This window comes from Dermacentor albipictus, unplaced genomic scaffold (genome assembly GCF_038994185.2).
Source record: "Dermacentor albipictus isolate Rhodes 1998 colony unplaced genomic scaffold, USDA_Dalb.pri_finalv2 scaffold_23, whole genome shotgun sequence".
In the NCBI taxonomy this organism is placed as follows: Eukaryota; Metazoa; Arthropoda; class Arachnida; order Ixodida; family Ixodidae; genus Dermacentor; species Dermacentor albipictus.
The window spans coordinates 3,126,814-3,148,601 of record NW_027225577.1 but is presented as its reverse complement, the minus strand read 5'-3'; the positions used below and the strand labels follow the sequence as shown (position 1 = coordinate 3,148,601).

Genomic DNA, 21,788 nt, shown 5'->3' with positions numbered 1-21,788 from the left:
CATTTTCGAACTCTCTGCGGAGCCCACCGAGAGGAGGATGCTGCACATCTCTCCTCTCCCTCCTCCAGTCTCAGGCATGGCGTGAGTCGATTCAGCCCATTCAGCGTTCACCAGTTCGTCTGATCACTTGCCGAAGGGTTTTCTTGCGTCTTGTTATGTCCAGCTGTAAACCTACGTAGTCACGGTTGAGCAGCAACCGGTTAGTCCAGCTTGCAGAAATATTACCTGTGTGATGAACATTCGCAATGGGCACATCGAAAGGTGCTGTCTCAAAGGCTAGTCAGAAGCCCGACTTCTTCGGCTCTATCAACGAGCGAACAGTGGACGATATTTCCCTGGATTTCTTCTACAAACCTCACACAATTACACTGTTAACAGTGTCTATCATTGTGCTGTTGTACTTCGCCTTCACACGGTGAGTTATTTCTTGCCATTTTGCTTCCAGAGGAGCGCAACTAGCGCGTTGCGTCTTTTTAATCGGCGAGAAACGTGATCGCGAATGTGCGCCTTTTGCAGCAACTGTAGGATTTCGCAGATGCTGCCAAAAACGCATCGCTTCGCATCTGGCTCTGTCGTTAAGCGGTTTTGTTCAAGGCAGCAGAGGGCAGCGACTAAAGAAACAGCTCTAACCTGTACGTATGTTCATCAAAAGAACTGGAGAGCAAGCTAGATCATTTTACAGCGCGAGAGCGAGTAAAGCGTAAAAAGAAACGGATATATAAAGAAAAAAAAGATAGTCTAAATGTTGTTTTTGCACGTTTCATAACGCTCATTTTACGGGGCGCACTGCTTATCTAAAACATATTCGAAGGCATCTGCGCGCTGTGCGTCGATCAGTTTCGCATGGAGTATCACTTGGAACATTAGCTACCTTGCTCCTGCACGCACTCGCCGTGCAATTATATCAGCGACTGATAACTGTGATTTGCCTAATATACTCACCTTAAATAGAGCCCAGTGTCCATTCATATGTTAAAAGATAGAGCTAGCAAATAAACAATTAAGTAAACAAATAAATCAAAAAATTTAAAAAAAAGAAACCTCGATATATATAATCTGAACGGCAACACGAAAATGAGAAACCAGCTTGACATTACCGGCTTTTGCATTCAAACGCTTCAGTCAAGACTACCACAAGCAAATGGTAATTCATGAAAAATGGTTCTGAATTTCTTCAAGAGCAGAACAGTGTGCAGCAATGAGAACATAAGGGAATGTGCATTAGTTTAGCAGGGTAATGTATTCTTCTCGCAAAACATTGCATTTCACCAGTTTAGCAAGTTTTGTTGCAAGCATAGTAAATACTCCAACATGCAGTAGGTATGGAAGGGAACCCAGTGACTTAACATAGTTCCATTAAGCTACTGTAGTCATGTGTACCAGAGCAACAGCAAGTAATTCGTAAGCTTGCATGCCCTCACTTTAAACAGGAATGTTGCTTGCCATTCTAGTTGTTTACTGTAATGAAAACAAATAACAGCGCTGTGTCTCCACCGCCCATTTCTTTTCCTATCTGCGTGCAGTGTTTTAGTGATATTAATAATTTGTAGCGACTCAATCGTACTTGCACATGTGAGCTACCTTCACTCCATTCCTCATATACCAGTGATCCATGTGGCAACCAACATTTTGTACCAAAAGCATATCTTCAGCTGTCTGTTTAGCAGCATTCAGTGTCAGTATGTACCAGTTGGTCCTATGGACTGCCTCTTGCAGAACAACCACTTACCACTGATCTTGTCCTATATCTCCAGTGATTGTATCAGCTATCTTCATTAGATGTGACTGTTCATTCATTCAGGTAAAACTAATTTTCATACAGTTTACTTGCTCATTGACTTCAGTCACTCGCATTGCACTCAAGCATTTCTGGTTTGCTGCACGCATTTATTGTGAGAAGCAGTCTGCTTCCCTCACAAAGTGCAGAGGATGTGACAGTGCCCACTGTGCATGAAGCTTGCCATAATCCATACAACAGCATGGCTGAAAGCTATACATACACCTTGGCTCTGTGCGTATGTTGAGCATGCACCAGTCCGTTTTCCCCGAAGCAGGCGAATGCATCAAGGAGGGCACTGTTGACCAGTTTCTACAGCACCACATGGGCAATGCGGCAACTGTGCCGGCTTTGTGTTGTGCAAACTTAAGAGGTGCACACTTGTGATAATGCACCTTAAGCAAGCATGACTAAGTTGCCCTTCAGCATAAGCTTATATGCAAAAGAAGTAACATGTTAGAATTGTTTTTTTCTGATGGGTATGTAGGCAGAGCCTACAGTGGTCGATGTGCTGTTTTATCATGTGTACAAAGCATATAACCTGAGCACACAAGCTTTTACGTAGAGTACACACTTGTTTTTCACTGTGATAGGATGAGAAGCATGCCATGGGCACTCATTAGGTTAAGTAGATAATGATGTGACTGAAAACATGCAGGACACATTTTTTTCATTAATTGCAATGACACAATGTCAAAATTCAATGCAATTGTTTCAATACATTTATATACTGAACACTAACACTGTATTCGTGCCCATACTACATTATTTTTACATTGAAAATTATTAGTCCTGACACTAGGCTTTCAGATGGCATGCTAATCAACTCCATTATACAGAACTTGGCCTGGGTTCCTTTCCAGTATTGTCTCCTGTGGTTTACCATCCAGACTCTTGGTGGCACCATCAGCCCAATCTCTGGGAGCTGAATTCGAAGCTATCTGCTTGGCATCCAAAAAGGGCTCTCCATCTCTGATGCCAGCCTCCTGTGTGCACTCAGGAGAGACCTCACTGTAGGACAGGCCTTTGCATGTTTTACTGTCTGCAGTGCTGAGTTGTTGATTGGGACAGAGATCAGTGCCGAAAATTGATTTTACTGCGACAGCAGTTAAGTGCTCGAAATTGGGCTTGCCTTCTCCGTTCGTGCCATCCGTCCATTTCATTATGCTGACAACACCTAAAGGCCATTTTTGCTGTTGTCAGGTCACCTCGTCAGCCCTAGCTTCACCATTGCCACAGGGCGAAGAAAAAGAACACTATCCACAACTGGCACCACTCAGATTCGAACCCATGTTATTGGTGCATTTTGGCATTGGCCATGCTATCCACTGGGCTCTGGTGCAACAACAGCGCTGGGCATTTACTGCAAGATTTTGCACTCCACACAGGCTGTGAGAGTGATGGAGCCAGTGCATGTGTTTTGGAGGCCTGAACAAGCATACAGTAGTGGACAAGGATGACATGTGCATCACAGAGAAATTGTTCTTTCCAAGATGGCGGTGTGTTGGCGTGCAATTTCTCATTGTCATGCTCGTGAAAACAGTGTAGGCGACTCAAAGGAGACGTACATGATGATGATGATCAGCCTTAGACATGGCACACGCCCACAAGAGAGGATACATTGAGATTCAAGTGGTTGGTGGAGAATAACATTGAAAGCATCGATGATGTGAGTGTCGACATTGACGTTGAAGTGATAACGCCACATAGTTTACACATAGGCACACAGAACTTACAACCACCTAGTGTCCTATATAGCAGCACTGCAAATGTATGGGGAAAAAGAAATTGCTCAAATCTTGTAGATGGCACAGCATCATTCTGCTGGTGACATCAGTTGTAGTAGAAGTTGTGGCCTAAGAGTTTATTAATCTCCAGGCAGTGCCATCAGAACTACTATTAGAACCTGAAAAGTATGAAACCTTCAACACAACTTCCTCATCCCTGGCAGCATTAAACATATTCAAACAGTAAAATGTTGAACTGCCGTCAACCAAAAAAATTAGCATAAGCCTTTGGCCAAACAACTGTGAACAAAATATTCCTTAAAACTACTAATTTCAACTAAGTAAACCTAGTCTACTTAGACATGTGAAGTCTGAGAGTCGCTCTTTTTCTGTCTTTGCACATAGTTTGAATTCAAAACATACATTACTATGCCATAAGGAAAGGACGCTGCAAACACCGCAAAGAAGATAGTCACAACTTATTTATCTAATTCAGACATCTTTTTCTATAATATCACAAAATTTGTAAATATAATTTAAATATTATATGTCATTTAAACTTCTTCAAATGCTTACTTAAAATTAATGCATTCTTATACGACCACAGCCCACCCTCCAATAAACCACCCAATAACTGCTGGCTTCTTCTCCAGTCCCCGGTTGTGGGTGAGCATCATTAATTAAGGAAAAAGCAGGCAAGCAAAATTAAGATGGTGGTCTTCTCACTGAAATAATGCTGCTGTCGCAGTAAATGAGTATAGAGCTGAAGGAATTGCTGAAGTCTGCTGACTTTCTTGTCCTTATCTTTGTCCTTATTTTTATCCAGGGCAGAATACTTCATTTATTCTATCTAAAGTATGCTCTGCTTATATGATATGTGAGATGTACCAAGAGCTCATTTTTCATTCTTTTCATCAAGTATTTGTTTGATCACACAAGCCTGTGCCGTTTCACATGCTGCGTTAAATTTTTGCTAGTGCCTATAAAACTAACTTATCACCGCTATTCCTGCCAGTGGTATCAGTTTTTCTTACTTCAAACCTACTGGTGGAACCATTTTACTGCTTTGTGGACATTGCTTCTCATAAGGGGCAGCTCTGCGCCTGTATAGGGCATAGTGAATGAATAGCAGCACGAGAAGACAAGGATGAGAAGGTGACGCACACGTGTGCTGACTTACAACTACTTCTGTTTGTGGAAGTGTACGAAATATATATATAGCATACACATGACTGCATATAGTCATGTGTATGCTACATATTTTGTACACTTCCAAAAGCAAAAGTAGTTGTAAATCAGCACATGTGTGTGTCACCTTCTCGTCCTTGTTTTCTCGTGCTGTTATTCTTTCATTATGAATCAGAACCAGCTAGCCCACCAACAATCCTTACCAATGTATATAGCAACTCTCTTCCTATTCGGACGCCGTAATGCAGTTTTTGGCATACTAGCTTTTTATCCCTCTTGGTGGCGTAGCAAAGAGATGTGAAATTTAGGTGCTTATTCTGTCTTTGTTTTACGCTTCGCAGAGATGATGCAAATCTGGAACAGAATATGTGGAGTGGCATCTGCTGCGTAGCATTTTTCTTCCTCATCATCAGTGTCCTCGCCTTCCCAAATGGTAAGGGTGACCGACAAACTTGGGAGAGCCTTTGGAGCCATCTGAATGGGCACTGTTGCTAATTTGTAAAGTTGTGAGTGGTACATTGGGACCTTGGTCCCTTATACGTGGGCCACATGTAGGTCACGACATTTATTCTTCCTGTGCGGCTGTGCTGGGCTTTCTTGCGAGGTGCAAACATAGAAATCAGTGAAGAAGTAAAAAAAAATTCTTGTTGCTTCTTATCTGATGCATCGTGGTGCCATCTCCCTACACTTTCAGGACGTTTTAATGGAGCATAACTCCCTGGTGGCTCACCGGGGGGGGTCACAACGCACCAGTCGCATATCACAAGTGACCCACCAGTGGGTCATGACACACAGGAATCAAGACTTTGAAAAGTGCTGCTGCAGTGAATGTGTTAAGCCACATTTAAATTAAACTCAGCAGAAAATGATTGCATATATATTTTATGAGTAAGCAGAATGCTGTTGATTTATATTTGTATTTGTTTCATGATAAAATGTTTGTTGTCTTAATAACAGATTTCACATGGTCTGTGATCAATGATGTAAAATGGACTCTGCCTCTGCTCCTCATGTAATGACTCAGTTTGCAGCATTTTTCAATGTAATACAAGCATTCTCCTGAAAAATGCATTCTTGATCATTCATGGCGTTCTCTCACTGTCCTAAAACTGTCTACCTTTTGTGAAGGCTTGTTGCAGTGTGTGCCTTTGTACTTATTGAAGCTATTCTTCATAGCATGGAGGATAAAACAATTGATATAGGTGCATGAGACAACTACTTTGCATGCAAGTTGTGTGTGCTCACTGGCCATTGTGAAAGTTCTCACGTGTTCCACGTGATAAGGATCATGCTTTGTTGAGGTATTATAGAAGGAAATGCTTTGTTTAATGCTATTTTTCTTGGAATCTTGAGCGCCACATTTTATTTTAAGCTTCCAATGCTTGACACCTTAGCAAAACGTCATAGTGATCATGACAGATGGCGCACTCCCTTTGTTGGCACTTAAAAGCTAATTGTTTCAACTTAAACAATGGTTGTTTGAGAATATGGCCTAATGATCATGCATCTGCACTGATCATTGGTTGAGAGCATGAAGTGTGTGCATCAAGGGCTGTGTAAACCAACAGACACATTAATTAAACTACTTCAGCCCTTACCACGTACACAACATTTTGCTACCTTGATTAAAGCAATAGCTTTCTTTAGCTACTTCCCCTGGTTTTTATGTTTTGCATATGTTGATCTAACATGTTATTAAAGGGTAACAAGAGTGGGGAGGAGGAAAGTAAATAGTGGAGTGGAAGTTCAGGTGCGGGGGAGAGTACAGGGTGAAGGAAGTGCATGAGTAGATGAGGAGGAGAGTGGGAAGCGCATGATTGGTTAGTGCAGATGATGGTTTCACGCACATAGAAGGAAGCAGAGCACCAGGCCACATCCTTTCCACACAAAAAAATGCAGTAGGATAACAGAAAGCTATCACTGACTTTGCAAATTATTTTTGACAGTTGCTGCTGGAATTTGTTCCACAAATTTTACTGCTATTCTAGGGGCCCATAATTGTATGTCTGTTAGCATTGTTAAATGCTGGAACAGGGTGCTCTTCCCGCTCTTAGTAAGGAAACCTCCGTGAGCTTCAGGTTTACCTGTTGAGGAGGAGATTACGAGTTTGTAGATTGAAAACTTTTTGCCTAATTTGAATATTTTCTGGGGCTAGGCTTGCAAGAATTTAATTTTGTGTTGGTCTATTTTACTGGCATTCAGTGCACCTTTCAGTACTTCAGCTGTAGGGCATACAAATGATTTTTTTCTGTATTAGTAATTGTTTCTAGGATTCACTGCTTGTGAAGTTAAACTTCATATGCTCATGTACTTTAAAAACGTGTGTGCAATGGAAATTAAAAAGACTAAATGCCTTTGCTTTTGTCTTTGATATTTACAGGTCCCTTCATTCGACCACACCCAGCTTTGTGGAGGATAGTCTTTGGTAAGCCACCTTGATTTTAGCCACCATTCTCATTTTTTGTGAGAGCCACCAAATGTTTGAAGGATGGCCTGACAAGATCAATTGCACTTCAACACTGTTCATCATCATCATCATCAGCAGCCTGCTTACGCCCACTGCAGGGCAAAGGCCTCTCCCATATTTCTCCAACAACCCCGGTCATGTACTAATTGTGGCCACGCCGTCCCTGCAAACTTCTTAATCTCATCCGCCCACCTAACTTTCTGCCGCCCCCTGCTACGCTTCCCTTCCCTTGGGATCCAGTCCGTAACCCTTAATGACCATCGGTTATCTTCCCTCCTCATTACATGCCCTGCCCATGCCCATTTCTTTTTCTTGATTTCAACTAAGATGTCATTAACTCGCATTTGTTCCCTGACCCAATCTGCTCTTTTCTTATCCCTTAACGTTACACCTATCATTCTTCTTTCCATAGCTCGTTGCGTCGTCCTCAATTTGAGTAGAACTCTTTTCGTAAGCCTCCAGGTTTCTGCCCCATAGGTGAGTACTGGTAAGACACAGCTATTATATACTTTTCTCTTGAGTGATAATGGCAACCTGCTGTTCATGATCTGAGAATGCCTGCCAAACGCACCCCAGCCCATTCTTATTCTCCTGATTATTTCCGTCTCATGATCCGGATCCGCCGTCACTACCTGCCCCAAGTAGGTGTATTCCCTTACGACTTCCAGTGCCTCGCTGCCTATTGTAAATTGATTTTCTCTTCCGAGACTGTTAAACATTACTTTAGTTTTCTGCAGATTCATTTTTAGACCCACTCTTCTGCTTTGCCTCTCCAGGTCAGTGAGCATGCATTGCAATTGGTCCCCTGAGTTACTAAGCAAGGCAATATCATCAGCAAATCGCAAGTTACTGAGGTACTCTCCATTAACTTTTATCCCCAATTCTTCCCACTCCAGGCCTCTGAATACCTCCTGTAAACATGCTGTGAATAGCATTGGAGATATCGTATCTCCCTGCCTGACGCCTTTCTTTATAGGGATTTTGTTGCTTTCTTTGTGGAGGACTACGGTGGCTGTGGAGCCGCTATAGATATGTTCCAGTATTTTTACATATGGTTCATCTACACCCTGATTCCGTAATGCCTCCATGACTGCTGAGGTTTCGACAGAATCAAACGCTTTCTCGTAATCAATGAAAGCTATATATAAGGGTTGGTTATATTCCGCACATTTCTCTATCACCTGATTGATAGTGTGAATATGATCTATTGTTGAGTAGCCTTTACGGAATCCTGCCTGGTCCTTTGCTTGACAGAAGTCTAAGGTATTCCTGATTCTATTTGCGATTACCTTAGTAAATAGTTTGTAGGCAACGGACAGTAAGCTGATCGGTCTATAGTTTTTCAAGTCTTTGGCATCTCCTTTCTTATGAATTAGGATTATGTTAGCGTTCTTCCAAGATTCCGGTACGCTCGAGGTCATGAGGCATTGCGTATACAGGGTGGCCAGTTTCTCTAGAACAATCTGTCCACCATCCTTCAACAAATCTGCTGTTACCTGATCCTCCCCAGCTGCCTTCCCCCTTTGCATATCTCCCAAGGCTTTCTTTACTTCTTCCGGCGTTACCTTTGGGATTTCGAATTCCTCTAGACTATTTTCCCTTCCATTATCGTCGTGGGTGCCACTGGTACTGTATAAATCTCTATAGAACTCCTCAGCCACTTGAACTATCTCATCCATACTGGTAATGATATTGCCGGCTTTGTCTCTTAACGCATACATCTGATTCTTGCCGATTCCTAGTTTCTTCTTCACTGTTTTTAGGCTTCCTCCGTTCCTGAGAGCATGTTCAATTCTATCCATATTATACTTCCTTATGTCAGCTGTCTTACGCTTGTTGATTAACTTGGAAAGTTCTGCCAGTTCTATTCTAGCTGTAGGGTTAGAGGCTTTCATACATTGGCGTTTCTTGATCAGATCTTTCGTCTCCTGCGATAGTTTGCTGGTATCCTGCCTAATGGAGTTACCACCGACTTCCATTGCACACTCCTTAATGATGCCCACAAGATTGTCGTTCATTGTTTCAACACTAAGACCCTCTTCCTGAGTTAAAGCTGAATACCTGTTCTGTAGCTTGATCTGGAATTCTTCTATTTTCCCTCTTACCGCTAACTCATTAATTGGCTTCTTATGTACTAGTTCCTTCCGTTCCCTCCTCAGGGCTAGGCTAATTCGAGTTCTTACCATTCTGTGGTCACTGCAGCGGACTTTGCCGAGCACGTCCACATCTTGTATGATGCCAGGGTTAGCGCAGAGTATGAAGTCTATTTCATTTCTAGTCTCACCGTTCGGGCTCCTCCACGTCCACTTTCGGCTATCCCGCTTGCGGAAGAAGGTATTCATTATCCTCATATTATTCTGTTCCGCAAATTCTACTAATAACTCTCCCCTGCTATTCCTAGCGCCTATGCCATATTTCCCCACTGCCTTGTCTCCAGCCTGCTTCTTGCCTACCTTGGCATTAAAGTCGCCCATTAGTATAGTGTATTTAGTTTTCACTCTACCCATCGCCGATTCCACGTCTTCATAGAAGCTTTCGACTTCCTGGTCATCATGACTGGATGTAGGGGCGTAGACTTAGCGGTCTTTTTTTCTTTGAGTCGGGTGTGTCATGTGATGCATAGAACTAATAACCAATCATCTGTTAGAGCAGTAGAAAAAAATTGGTGTGGAGCGAAGTGCAGTCGTAGGCAGCAGACAATTAAATGGAGTAATAATATTTGGCAATCTTAACCATGGATGGAGTTGGCTGGCCCAGGAGAGGGGTAAATGGAGTCTTGTTAGGATGAGCCTTCTCCCTGTTGTAGAACTAATATAGTCAATGACGATGGCAAGGGTGAAAACTTCATATTTTACGCTTGATCCAGTGTCTATTCTAGCTAAATCACCAGATGTAGCTAGACAGTCACAGCACAGTCAGCAGCAATTTACTTTCCTTTTGTTTATTTCCTTTAATGTAAACTGTGAATTACTACTACTACTACTACTACTACTACTACTACTACTACTACTACTACTACTACTACTACTACTACTACTACCACCGCCGCCGCCGCCACCACCACCACCACAACAACAACAACAACAACAACAACAACAACAACAACAACATAAAAGAGAAGGGAAAAAAGACAGACAGAGTGTCATTAGAAGGGGGAGAAGTACTAATATATAATAGTTGTCATTGCAGGAAAAGGGAAAGAGAAAATATTAAGATGGTAGGTCCATTTGTTGTTCAGTGCATCAAGCAAGGCCACAGATGCCAGTAGATGGCCACACTGAAAAGAACAGTGAAGTTGTAACGCTACTCCTAACTTATACTTTTAATTTCTAAGGAAGAGCATTCCTGAAATGGCACCTTACTGCTTCCAGTGTATGCCTTACGTGGTGCCATATCATGTTACATTTTTCCTCTGATCTACCTTCTCCTTGTTAGATTTTGTGCTCTATTGTAGTAAACATCAGTGACTGTTTGGGGAGCCTGCGTAACCTTGTAGATTGATGCTATCTTGCAAGGCTAGGCTGCTTTGTAATTAATATGCTGTGTACAAGCCCAGCAGGGTCACAGCGACCTGTGTTGCTTGCAATCTTTCACAGGCCTGAGTGTGCTCTACCTTATGGGCCTCCTGTTCCTGCTTTTCCAAAACTACACTACAATCAAGAATGTCATGTACTGGTTCTACCCAAAGCTGCAGAATTTCTCCATAGACTTGGAGAAGGTGAGACAGCACTGCCTATAATAAGCTTTTCCAATTTTGATGTTCAAACATGTCAATGTTTGGTTATCACTTTGTCAGGGAAAGTTGCATTGTGGTTGCCCAGTGCTTGATTGTTGTAGCCAAGCTCATGCAATGCTGAAACATGAATGGTTTCATTTGTTGCACAGCAGCAACCTGCCTGCAGTTCAAGTGTATTTCTTTCAACCTATTGTTTTGGTTATTGCGAACTGGCTTGTATGTTTCAATTTTATGAACGACACCATCGCAGTACAAGCGATTCCAAAGGGGTATTAACAGAAGGTAATGGGACCTAAAAGTCATTTTAATAGAAGCAAACAAGCATGGCCATCTTGTAATAAACAATTAAGTACAACAACAGTGTGAACAAGAAGGGCATACATACATTGTTTAAAGCCGATCTGCAAAAAAAAAAAGAAATGGAAGGACAGAAGAAAAATAAAAAACGTAGAAAGAAGACTGAACAAAAAAGAAAGCAAGAAATGTACAAGGGACCATTGAAGCAGAACCACAATGCCAATGCCAGTGGTGGAAGCAGTTGCCTTGCTTGGCATTGGGCTACACGTGAGGTTACTGTAACTAATCATAGCAACAAGTTAAACCAACAAGCCATAGAAACATGTTGCAAACTTCAAGCAAAACAGAAGCAAATGTTTTGCTCCAGCAGAACCTTATTATTTATTTTTTGCCTACATCTTGGCTCGCTGGGGCCCACATATCGTATGCATGGTAAGCTGGCTGACAGTTCATTGTTTGAAGGTGGTTAGCATTCTTTGGGAACTTTGTTCAGTTGACCATATGTAGGTTTGTCTGTATCTAACTTCTTTTGTGCAAACTTGAGTCACTGGATATGATGTGCCACTCTTCAGTGAACCTCTCACACCGACTTTGGTCACTGGGTATATGCCACTGGGTATGTGCTGCTCTTAAATGGGAAGGGGGGGAGGGGAGGGAGAGGAAGATCCTTTCACATTTCTGTGATGCTGTGTAGAATCGAATTCATGTCATATATGTATATATATTCAGACAATCTTGTCTGAATACATATTCAAGCACGCACCATGTGCAGACATTGTGGTTCCATTGCTAGATGGCACGGCATGCCCAGTGGAAAGCTCGAAAGAGGAGCCCAGCTGCGTACACACCTCATACATGACGTGTTTCAGCGATATCAATACAGTGTGTCACTACATTGCTTAAATGCTAATTGCATTAAAATCGAAAGTCATCCCGAGATGGCTTCTTGTGTAATTTTTTTTATGTCACCCATTTTCTGTGTTGTGCAAATGTGTCTAGGAGTATGGTGTGAACTGCTCAGACATCACGCTGGAGAAGTTGTGGGCCCATATGGATGTGTTTGCCTTTGGACACTTCTTTGGCTGGGCCATGAAGGCCATACTGGTGCGGCACTATGGCATATGCTGGACAATAAGCGTGACTTGGGAGATCACAGAGGTGAGAGCTACTGGCTGTTTTTCGTGCTGTCTTGCCTACATATTCTTGCTTGTGATTAACACTTAGAAGCGCAGGTCTCTTGTTTAAAGTCCTTCAGCACCAAGTGTTTAAAAAATTGGAATGCACATTACGGTCGAACCTCATAATGATGATGTCATGCCGTACACAAAAGTACCTTTGTTGTATCGGGGATTTGTTTATAAACATACACATAGATATCGACAGAAAAGATAACCGTGATCAGATCTATGCAACAGAAATGCAACTGGGGTGCCTCCGACAGGCCAGCAAAGGGTCTGTGGATTTTGATGACCCACTGACATCTTGTCATGCCAATACGGAGAAGGAGAACAACACTAAATTGCATACACAAGCGCTGCATCGCTGCAAATACGCGACCATCATCATGTGATCGGTGTTATAGTGCGGGATCGGCACTTTGGCTTGCCAACAGCAGTCCAACCAAGCCGTGCTGCTGGCCAAAATGCTGTACGTTGCTGAGATACGTTTCAAACAAAGAGGGGACTGCATGTGGATTCGTACTCTGCTGCTACTACTGCTAGTTTAGCCTGCACATCTAATCTTGTGCTTGATTGCCGATAAGGTCTATGAGTGCGAATGTATTGGCAGTGAACTTCCCGTGAAGGCTTGTCATCAGCCACTCTGCTGGCTGCACTTGTAAGGCTGCTAGGCCGAACCAGCACTGCTTTGTTGGGAGCCAGCAATCAAAGTAACGATTTCATACCAGTCGATATGGCGGCAACTTTGTTCATGTCTGCATTGTTTGTAGCATCACATTTGCGGTTAATAACGAAAACGCTGTGCTGCATCCAAAAGTTTTGTTGCCATTATACAAAGGTATTAGGGGTTGGTGATGATTTGAAAGAAGCAGCTTTAAACAACATAGCAGAGCACTGTGTCCGTGCTATGTCCTGTGGTTCTTTGACATTCAAAGCTGCTTCTTACATGATCTACCAACTAGCCCAAATGAACACGCTGTTGACTGCTCAAAATTTTTGCTACCAGAATATGTATTTTGAGGCATGTGCAAACGATGATTTGATTCACTATAACCAAACTGTGTTGGATTTTATATTGTTGATTTCGTTATGACAGAATACCCCATTGAAAGGAAATACGAGCAAACAGATTTTATATATACTTCATTATATAAGATAACGTAAGAAGCCAGCAAATGGAGACATCAATTAAGCACAGGGGAAATTACTTTTACTTACTAATTAAATTAAAGAAATGATAAATTAATGGAAATAAAAGAAGATAGAAAAAATGGCTGTGGCTTAGGTAAGGTTAAGCCCAGGATGCGAAGCATACTAGCCTTTATTTTAGTTGTTGAACCACTGTTTAGCCTGGTGAACTGCTGTTGCTTGGCTATATTTGGTTCGGCTAGACGAAGAAACAACTCATGCATTACTTCTTCGCCTTCAAGAGTGGAACGCGACAGCGTTCCCGTCGACCCGCCAAGGGGTGTAAGACAATGGGCTACAGGGCAGCGACTACGCGCCCCGCATTGGACGCGGTGAGCGTCGAGCAAAGCAGCGTTCGGCGCGGCAACGAAATGTGCGCCTGAGCAAGAGACGCACGCCTTAGAAACAGCGCGTTTCTAAGGCAACACCGCATTCACTAGAGGCGCTTTTGTACCGCTTTGAAGCGTTGTACTCGTGGCTCAGTGGTAGCGTCTCCGTCCCACACTCCGGAGACCCTGGTTCGATTCCCACCCAGCCCGTCTTGCAAGAGTTGAGCCAAAGCCACTTCTCCTCTGTCGTGACGTCACGGTGTCACGTGATTTCATGGTCACCGCCGCGCCTGAGGAGCTGGGTTGAGCCCTCGTAATATGCTTCGCATAAAACAACTTGCCGCAGGTGGGGAACAATCCCACATCTTCGCATTGCGCGTGCGATGCTCAAAGATGTTCCACATCCACAACCAAGGTTTGTGAGTGGTGGCGCTGGCTAACACTCCCAGGGTTAGTTCTAGTAGTAATACATAAATACCCCAGAAAGTGGATGGAAGAACGGCGCCGCGGTCGCTCAATTGGTTGAGCATCGCACGCATAATGCGAAGATGTGGGATTGTTCCCCACCTGCAGCAAGTTTTCTTTATCCACTTATATTTCCATTAATTTATCATTTCTTTAATTCAATTAGTAAGTAAAAGTAATTTCCCCTGTGCTGTACTTGGTGTCTGTTTGCTGGCTTCCTATGCTATAATTAATAAATATCGCACCCCTCGGTTGACCCCCTTTCTTCTCATTCATTATATAAGATAGTCATTCGTACACTATACATTACTCTTCCAGTTAAACTGCTTACTCACTTATGCTGAAATTTTCCTAACATATTGCGGTGGGTTTAGTTTAATACAATTTTTGGGCATTGCTTGCCCCTCCCCTGTTTTATCCACAATAAACCTGAACCATGTTTCACAGTAGCCATCATAGATGGCGCCATTGTTTTGTTGCAGTAGAATTGGCATCTTATGACAGGTGTCACTGCGGACAATATACACTTAGAGTTTATTGTGGACAAAACAGTCAAGTAATGCCCGCAAATATAATATTAAATGAAATCCATTGCAAAATGCTACCAAGGCAAAATTTTAGCATGAATGAGCCACGTGGCATGCCTATTCATGGAATTCTCAGTATATTAGCGCACTACTATGGGCCACAGTGATCCGACCAAAAAAAAGACAACACGCCTAACACACTGATGGTGCGTGAGCCAAGCAGCTGGCGGTTGGAAGGTCAAAGGCCAGCTGCCCTGTTAAAATATGATTTGTGGACACCAGGCATCGACGTCTGTCTTGTTTTACCTCACCAACAGTATAAAACATCAGTCAGTAATAGCTGTCCATGCTGTCCCACCGACTTGCTCATTAACTTTTCTTCATTTATGTTAGTATTTCCTAGCTGCTGGCATTGTTATTGCTTTATAGGGGCAATTAAGTGTTTTAAATTATTAATGTTTCTTATGGCTGCCGGTGGAATGTCCATATCAATAGCATTTTAATCAATAAAAATTGCAATGATGCGAAGCCTTGCAAGGTCATTACAAATAGGCCTTATGATGTAAACATTTTGGTTTTAAGAGCAGCATCTTAAACATGTCTAGAAAGTTGTGGCACGTGCTTATTGCTTTTGAGCCATTATCATCAAGCAATTGTGGAACTTCAAGGACACTATAATATAGTGCTCATGACAGTGGTTGAATGCTGCCAGCAGGCACTAGCAGTATGAACATTTGGGTAGCTCAGATTTTCAGTAGTTCAGCTTAACAGAAGTGCACTGTGCATGTGTATGGAAAATAACTGAGGCCTTCCCAAACCGTTAAGTGTATCAGAGAATACGAAGGAAGAGTGCTGCAGTTTTTTTCTTATGTGATGGCTTGATCGGTTTGACCCCCAACTTTAGAGGGTGGCATCTAGTTTGGAGCACAAAAATTTCCATTTGCAGAAATTCTGGTGCATGCTAAAGAAACCGACATCTGGGAACATTGGACTGTGGGGGTCCTGTAGAACCAACATGTAGCGTTTGGGCACAAAACTTTGGGAACATTTTCAACATTGATTGCATTAATGCTGATTGCCTGTTGCCTTTTTTTTTCATGGTCTCATAATAAGGATGACGGTGACAAACCATTCCTTTTGTTTCTGGCCAACAGATGGCTTTCGCACACCTGCTGCCCAACTTCAAGGAGTGCTGGTGGGATGCCATTGTGCTGGATGTGCTTTTGTGCAATGGTTTGGGCATCTGGTTTGGCATGCGCATCTGTGAGAAGCTTGAAATGCGCACCTACAAATGGGAAAGCATTAAGTGAGTCACTTAACGTGGTGCTTTTGTGCTTTTTGCTCTGCAGCTTGTATAAGCATGTCACGTCGTCATAAAGGGCTTGTGCTGCAACTCTGCTGTGTTGAGGAATTGTGTAATTTATAAGGTGACCAGACCATAGAGCATTTAGTTTTTAATGTTTAGAATGATGCACTTATGAAAGTAAAATTAGCTAGAACCTTTGATTTTACATGTAAGCTGCATTGTATAAGTAAAAAACAACTAGTACACTAGTATTCACTTTCACATTAGCATGTCTATGGGATCATTTTCTGCAAGTGACCTATATTCATACTGGCTAACCTGTGAACTTAAAAATTCATATAAATTTCATGTGCAGGACTTGGAGGAAGAAAAAGAATGCATATTTTTTCAGACTTTGCCCTGAGCATGGACGTTTTGTGGAATACATCTGTACTTTATTAACTATGGTTTGCCTTTAGATACAGCAGACAAGCAGCAGTAAAGTTGAAGCTGCAGAAACTGACAAGTAACATGTTGTTTTGTTTTTCAATAACTTTGCTGTTGCCAATTCCGCCTGCTTTAGCAATTATTCTGGATAAGTTTGCTCAAAGCATGTATACCCGTGAGCAAAAGTATACGGACCTAGGATTGCGCGAAAAAACTCATTTAGACCTGTGTCTGCGAATGGAACTTGAAATGAAAGACTGCAGTCCAAACTCAGCATTACGAATTCTCTAGTGCACTCGTCAGTTTCCGTTTATGCATGTTAATTACGAAGAAATTCTGTTTTTTCGGCAGTCCTGTGGTGCATATACCTTTGCTCATGGGTGTACCTCTCTGGTATATTGTGCATTGCATTACCACAAGAGGGTGGCCCAAATACCATCTCAATTTCTTTCCTGGAATGCGTTTTTTTTTTTCAATCATGTGCTGGCCCACCTTGTAACACCTTTAAAACTTTTTCGATAATGGAATTGTTTAAGGCGAGAGCCTTTCTAGGCTCATGGTGAAGTTTTTGTCGGCAGACCTGACCACCGGAGTTGTCCGCTGAAGCGTCATCAAGCCATATGAAGACAGATTAAAGAATGAAAAACGATTGATAGTGAGTTAGTGAGTGATAACGTTATAATAGAGGTTGGCAGAGGTTAATAATGACTACTAATGACTGAAATGACCAATATGTCTAACGATGGCTTGTAATGACCACAGTTATTACAAATGACTAAAAATGCTTACTAGTGAGTAGTAATGGCTAATAATGACTGAAATGACTTGTAATGACTACAAAATGACCAATATGTCTAACGACATTAGTAACGACAGTTTGAAATGACTAAAAGTCTTATTAATGATCAGTAATGACTTGTAATGGCTATAATATGACCAACATGTCTAACGACGGCTTGTAATGATCACAATTGATTACGAATGACTAAAATGCTTAGTAGTGAGCAGTAATGACTAAAAGAAAGAAGAGAAAGAGAAGAGGCAAAGAGAAAGAGACGAATGATAAGAGGAGGATGAGTAGGCTTTTGCCGTTCACCTCTTAAGAGAGATCTTAAGAGACCCTGTAATTTTTTTTTAATACTTGACGTAACATCTCTAATATCGTACAATGAGACTTGAATTCACGAAAAATTCGGAAGGGTTGGCAGGTATGCATATTGGAATATTGGACAAATACTGGCCATGCAGCTGCCACTCAATACACTTGGTCCATCACTCTATCATTTTCCTTTTTGCTCCTGCATCTTTGCTGTCACTGTTGTTTATGAAATGAGGTTACTGGAGAGATCAAATACAGCTTGATGCTCAGTGTTACTTTTGTTTTCTAATTGCAGGAACATTCAAACTACAACGGGAAAGATTCGGAGAGCGCTGCTGCAGTTTACACCTGCCAGGTTTGTTTCTAGCAACACTACTCATTAGATATGTATTGCTGTTGTTTTTATGCATGAAAGTGTGCACTCACACAATCAAATGATAGTAGAAAGAATGTAATCCAGGAGTGCAGATTTTTGGGCTAGTTGGTTCATTTCATATAATAATAATAATAATGATGATGATGATGATGATGATAAACATTTTCCAGGTAGGCAGTTTCCTTTCTGCTTAGAGTAATTGACAGAGCGCTGATGCAGTTAGCACCTTCTTTTGCAATCAAGCTTGCTTCTACAATTTCCCTCGTATCTTTACCTTTATTTCTAAACACGACTACACAATCCTTAAGCAGTGGTTCACAACTGCAATAATCACAATGCATGGAGACATGTCTATCTTGATAACAGTTCAATTTTTGCTTGTGTTCCCTTAGCTTGTCATTGAGGCATCTGCCTGTCTGCCCTATGTACACTTTGCCGCAAAAGATAGGGAAGCAATATACAACACCTTGCACACACTGCACAAACGGCGGCCAATGGTTCTTCGCGCATCCTTGGCGCATCTTTCTCATCGGATCAGTGGCCTTACATATGCTTGATAACTTTTGTGAAGCTGAAAATACAATGTTCACTTCCACTTTTTGGGCCACCTACTCTAAACCATGTGATATCCCATGCGTGTACAGTACAACCACCTTCTTTCTCCTTTCGTGGCTGCGCTCGTGCTTACCACCCGGTTCACCTAGTTTTTTCACCGCATTTTCTGTTACTGATAAAAGTATGTGGATAGAGTAGCCTGCTTCCAGTAGCCACTCTTTCTGTCTCGAAAAACTCCCAGGCATCTGGCGGGGGCATAATTTGATGAGTGCATTCACAAGCTTTGAATGTGATGAGGCATGTGTAAGCAGCACTTTTGTTTCCCTAGGGTGATATACCCAGCAGCAATGATTGGCGGTCAAATTTAGTTTGATATCTAAAAACTGGATAACATTATTGTCAGGTAGCCCATGCGTAATAACGAGATCGCCAATTCCATTTGTGGAGATAGAGAAGGAAGGCACACCTAATACATTAGACTGTGCTGTATTATCAAGATGCCTTTTTCCCACAGAATGCTCCATCTGAAAGAATACATTTCTAGCAGCCAAATCATGTTGAAGGTTCTCGAAATGCTTACAAAGTCTGCACGTAGCATGTCTGAGTGCTTCAGTGTTTTTCTAAGCCATTGAAGTGGCCTTTTAAGCACATCTTAGGACACTGCCGCTTCGTCACAGTTCATAGTAAGGACTGCGATGAAGTGGGGAGGAGTCGTTTTTAGTCTTTGGATTGTGTTTACAAACCACTGACCACTTACTGCTTTCACATGGCTTGCCCACTGTAAAAGCTCCACGTAATATAGTTTGCAATCGCTTTCATAAACCTGCTCTGAAAGTCCATTTTACTGCTCCAAAATTGCGTGTGCCAGTAGCATCACTTGTGGTGTAGTACACTGCATTGAGCACTGCTCCACGTTCCTAAATAACCATGCAGCTGGACACATGTGCGGTGGATGGACCCTACGTGCACCTACATGCGGTTCCTGGCTGTCACGGAGCTAGTCATTTTTTGGCAGGTGCGTCTTCCATTTTTATTGCATGCTGCCTATGTTTCTTTATCTTTTTTCATCTGCACAAGTGTTAATGACATTTAGTCATGCTTATGTGACTAATGTTTTTGATGTAATTCTTGACTACAGGTAACAGAGTTGAATACATTCTTCTTGAAGCACATTTTTGAGGTGCCCCCAGACCACCCGCTGAGTGTGGCAAGGTTAATGCTCATCGGTATCATTGTGGCACCAACACTGAGGTCTGTGTCATTCTTTTCCATTGCACAAATTACCTTATTTACACAAGTTTACAGGCGTCATGGCATGCTCTAAAATCTGGACCATTTATTGAACCGAATTTCTGACGGGTATAGAGAGTGAATTTGTTGCTCAGGGAGGGTTGCAATGAGCTTGTTGTTTTGGCCAAATGTATAGGTATGTCCTTTAGGCCGTGTGATTTGAATGGAAATAAATTGTTATATGTGATACTCAATTTTTGTACTCATTTTAGTGGTCACTGTTGATCTTCTCCAAATCCAGAATGCACATTGTTGCTCTATTAGCTTATTACTGGTCTCATTTAGCTTTTTTCTGCACAAGTGGGATTGGTGCCATAAATGGAGGGCATAAATGTATGTGAATTTTCGGGCATTTGGCATAAATATTGTTGCACCGTAAAAGCAGTTCACTGACAATAACTTGCAAAACAACTCTTGTGGTTATCTATTACCTGCAGTTGCATATGAAATGTTTGATGCTGCCAGACCTGCTGTTATTTTACTTGAAGGATTGCCGAAATGTACAGATATAGCTGAACTGGCGGGACCCCAGTGTCAACATCATTGTTGATGCTGGGACAGTTGTCCCCAAGTGATGCACCTGTGTGTTGCCACTGGCCGGCCGCACAAACTTTGAATTCGGAATAATTATTGCATGTAACGCACTAGGTAGTGTTGATGGGTGTTAGATGGCATCAGTATGTACAGGGAGCTGAAAGTGCAAAAACAGATAATTTTTCTTGCAGCTATCCAAAAACTTACTCAAGACCTCATCTCATATTTTGACAAGAGAAAAATTTGGCATAGTGCAAAGAGTGAGGGTGCATGCAGTAACCTGAATGATGGAAACTTCGTTCGTGGCTGGGATATTAGCAACATTGCCACGTGAATTGTGTCTGAAAAATTGAGCAAGAAATCCACAGCATCAAGAATTTTATCTGCCATTATGCATTAGTTGTAAGGAGCATTAAGCAGGTGCAGTAAATCAAGTTCCGGAAGTCTATTTGCGGTCATTTCACATCAATGTAGATATGGTAATATCAGTGGCCTCATCATTATTGGTACACTGCATGTTTTTCATGTCATATATGCAACTGGTGCTGCATCAGGGCAATTTAAATATAATTCTCTGTAAAAAATTACAGGCTGCATTTGAGGATAGAGATAAAAATTTTTGTGAAGCTTTTGTGTTTTTGCTTGCAGGCAGTACTACAGCTATGTTACAGACACAAGATGCCGACGAGTGGGCACACAATGCTGGGTGTTTGGGTGAGTGGCTGGTGCACTTGCAGCGCTATTGTCAAGTATTGTCACTAGTGTGCGTACCATTAGTGTATTTTGGCGATATTTCAGCGAAAATTGGGCCACCTGCTTCGGTAGGACTTGTAATGTGTAAAACAGATTGCCAATGGAGTTATTTATAACAACTTGCAGTGTTCAAACAGGTTTTCTTGCTCTGCCAACTGTCCGGACCTGCCATCCTGAGAGTAGTGCAAGAAGATATTGTCATGTGATTCCCTTTTCTCCCCCGCAAAATTTGCTCGCACACATAGACAAAGAACTAACAAACCAGGTGGCGGAAATGTTGCCATTAAAACCATTAAATGTGTTCTGTCAGTGAGGGAGCTGCTGGGGCTGCTCTCAGTGCATGAAACTTGTTGCTGCTTGCTTAGTCGATGATATTGCCTCATAGTTGAACAGCAGAGGTTCTGCACCTGCTTGCCCATTGGAAATCACACCCAGAATAATTACGTATATGCCAAGGAAAGCAAAATATGCTCTTCAGAAAGGCTGGAATGTATGGAAGGCAGGGTGGGTGGTGCATGATGGGGATAGCTGGAAAAACTGGTTTGTGCCCTTGCTCTGCCGTGGCTGTTA

At 42.1% G+C, this 21,788-nt stretch overlaps 1 protein-coding gene across 2 annotated transcripts in view; it reads left to right on the top strand.

Moving 5' to 3' along the window:
* The first annotated feature begins 87 nt into the window (after nucleotides 1-87).
* LOC135898882 (phosphatidylserine synthase-like) overlaps nucleotides 88-21,788 on the top strand; it is a 32,048-nt gene continuing 10,347 nt past the window's right edge. Inside the window, exons 1-11 of one of the 2 annotated variants that reach the window (XM_065428072.2) lie at nucleotides 88-415; nucleotides 2,641-2,790; nucleotides 5,034-5,125; nucleotides 7,073-7,117; nucleotides 10,756-10,877; nucleotides 12,192-12,350; nucleotides 16,034-16,185; nucleotides 18,006-18,065; nucleotides 19,575-19,656; nucleotides 19,780-19,892; nucleotides 21,114-21,179. In XM_065428072.2, coding sequence (XP_065284144.1) covers nucleotides 246-415; nucleotides 2,641-2,790; nucleotides 5,034-5,125; nucleotides 7,073-7,117; nucleotides 10,756-10,877; nucleotides 12,192-12,350; nucleotides 16,034-16,185; nucleotides 18,006-18,065; nucleotides 19,575-19,656; nucleotides 19,780-19,892; nucleotides 21,114-21,179 — 1,211 coding nt within the window. In that variant the 5' untranslated portion in view covers nucleotides 88-245. The remainder of the gene's footprint in view (nucleotides 416-2,640; nucleotides 2,791-5,033; nucleotides 5,126-7,072; nucleotides 7,118-10,755; nucleotides 10,878-12,191; nucleotides 12,351-16,033; nucleotides 16,186-18,005; nucleotides 18,066-19,574; nucleotides 19,657-19,779; nucleotides 19,893-21,113; nucleotides 21,180-21,788) is intronic. The other variant, XM_065428074.2, reaches the window with a different exon arrangement.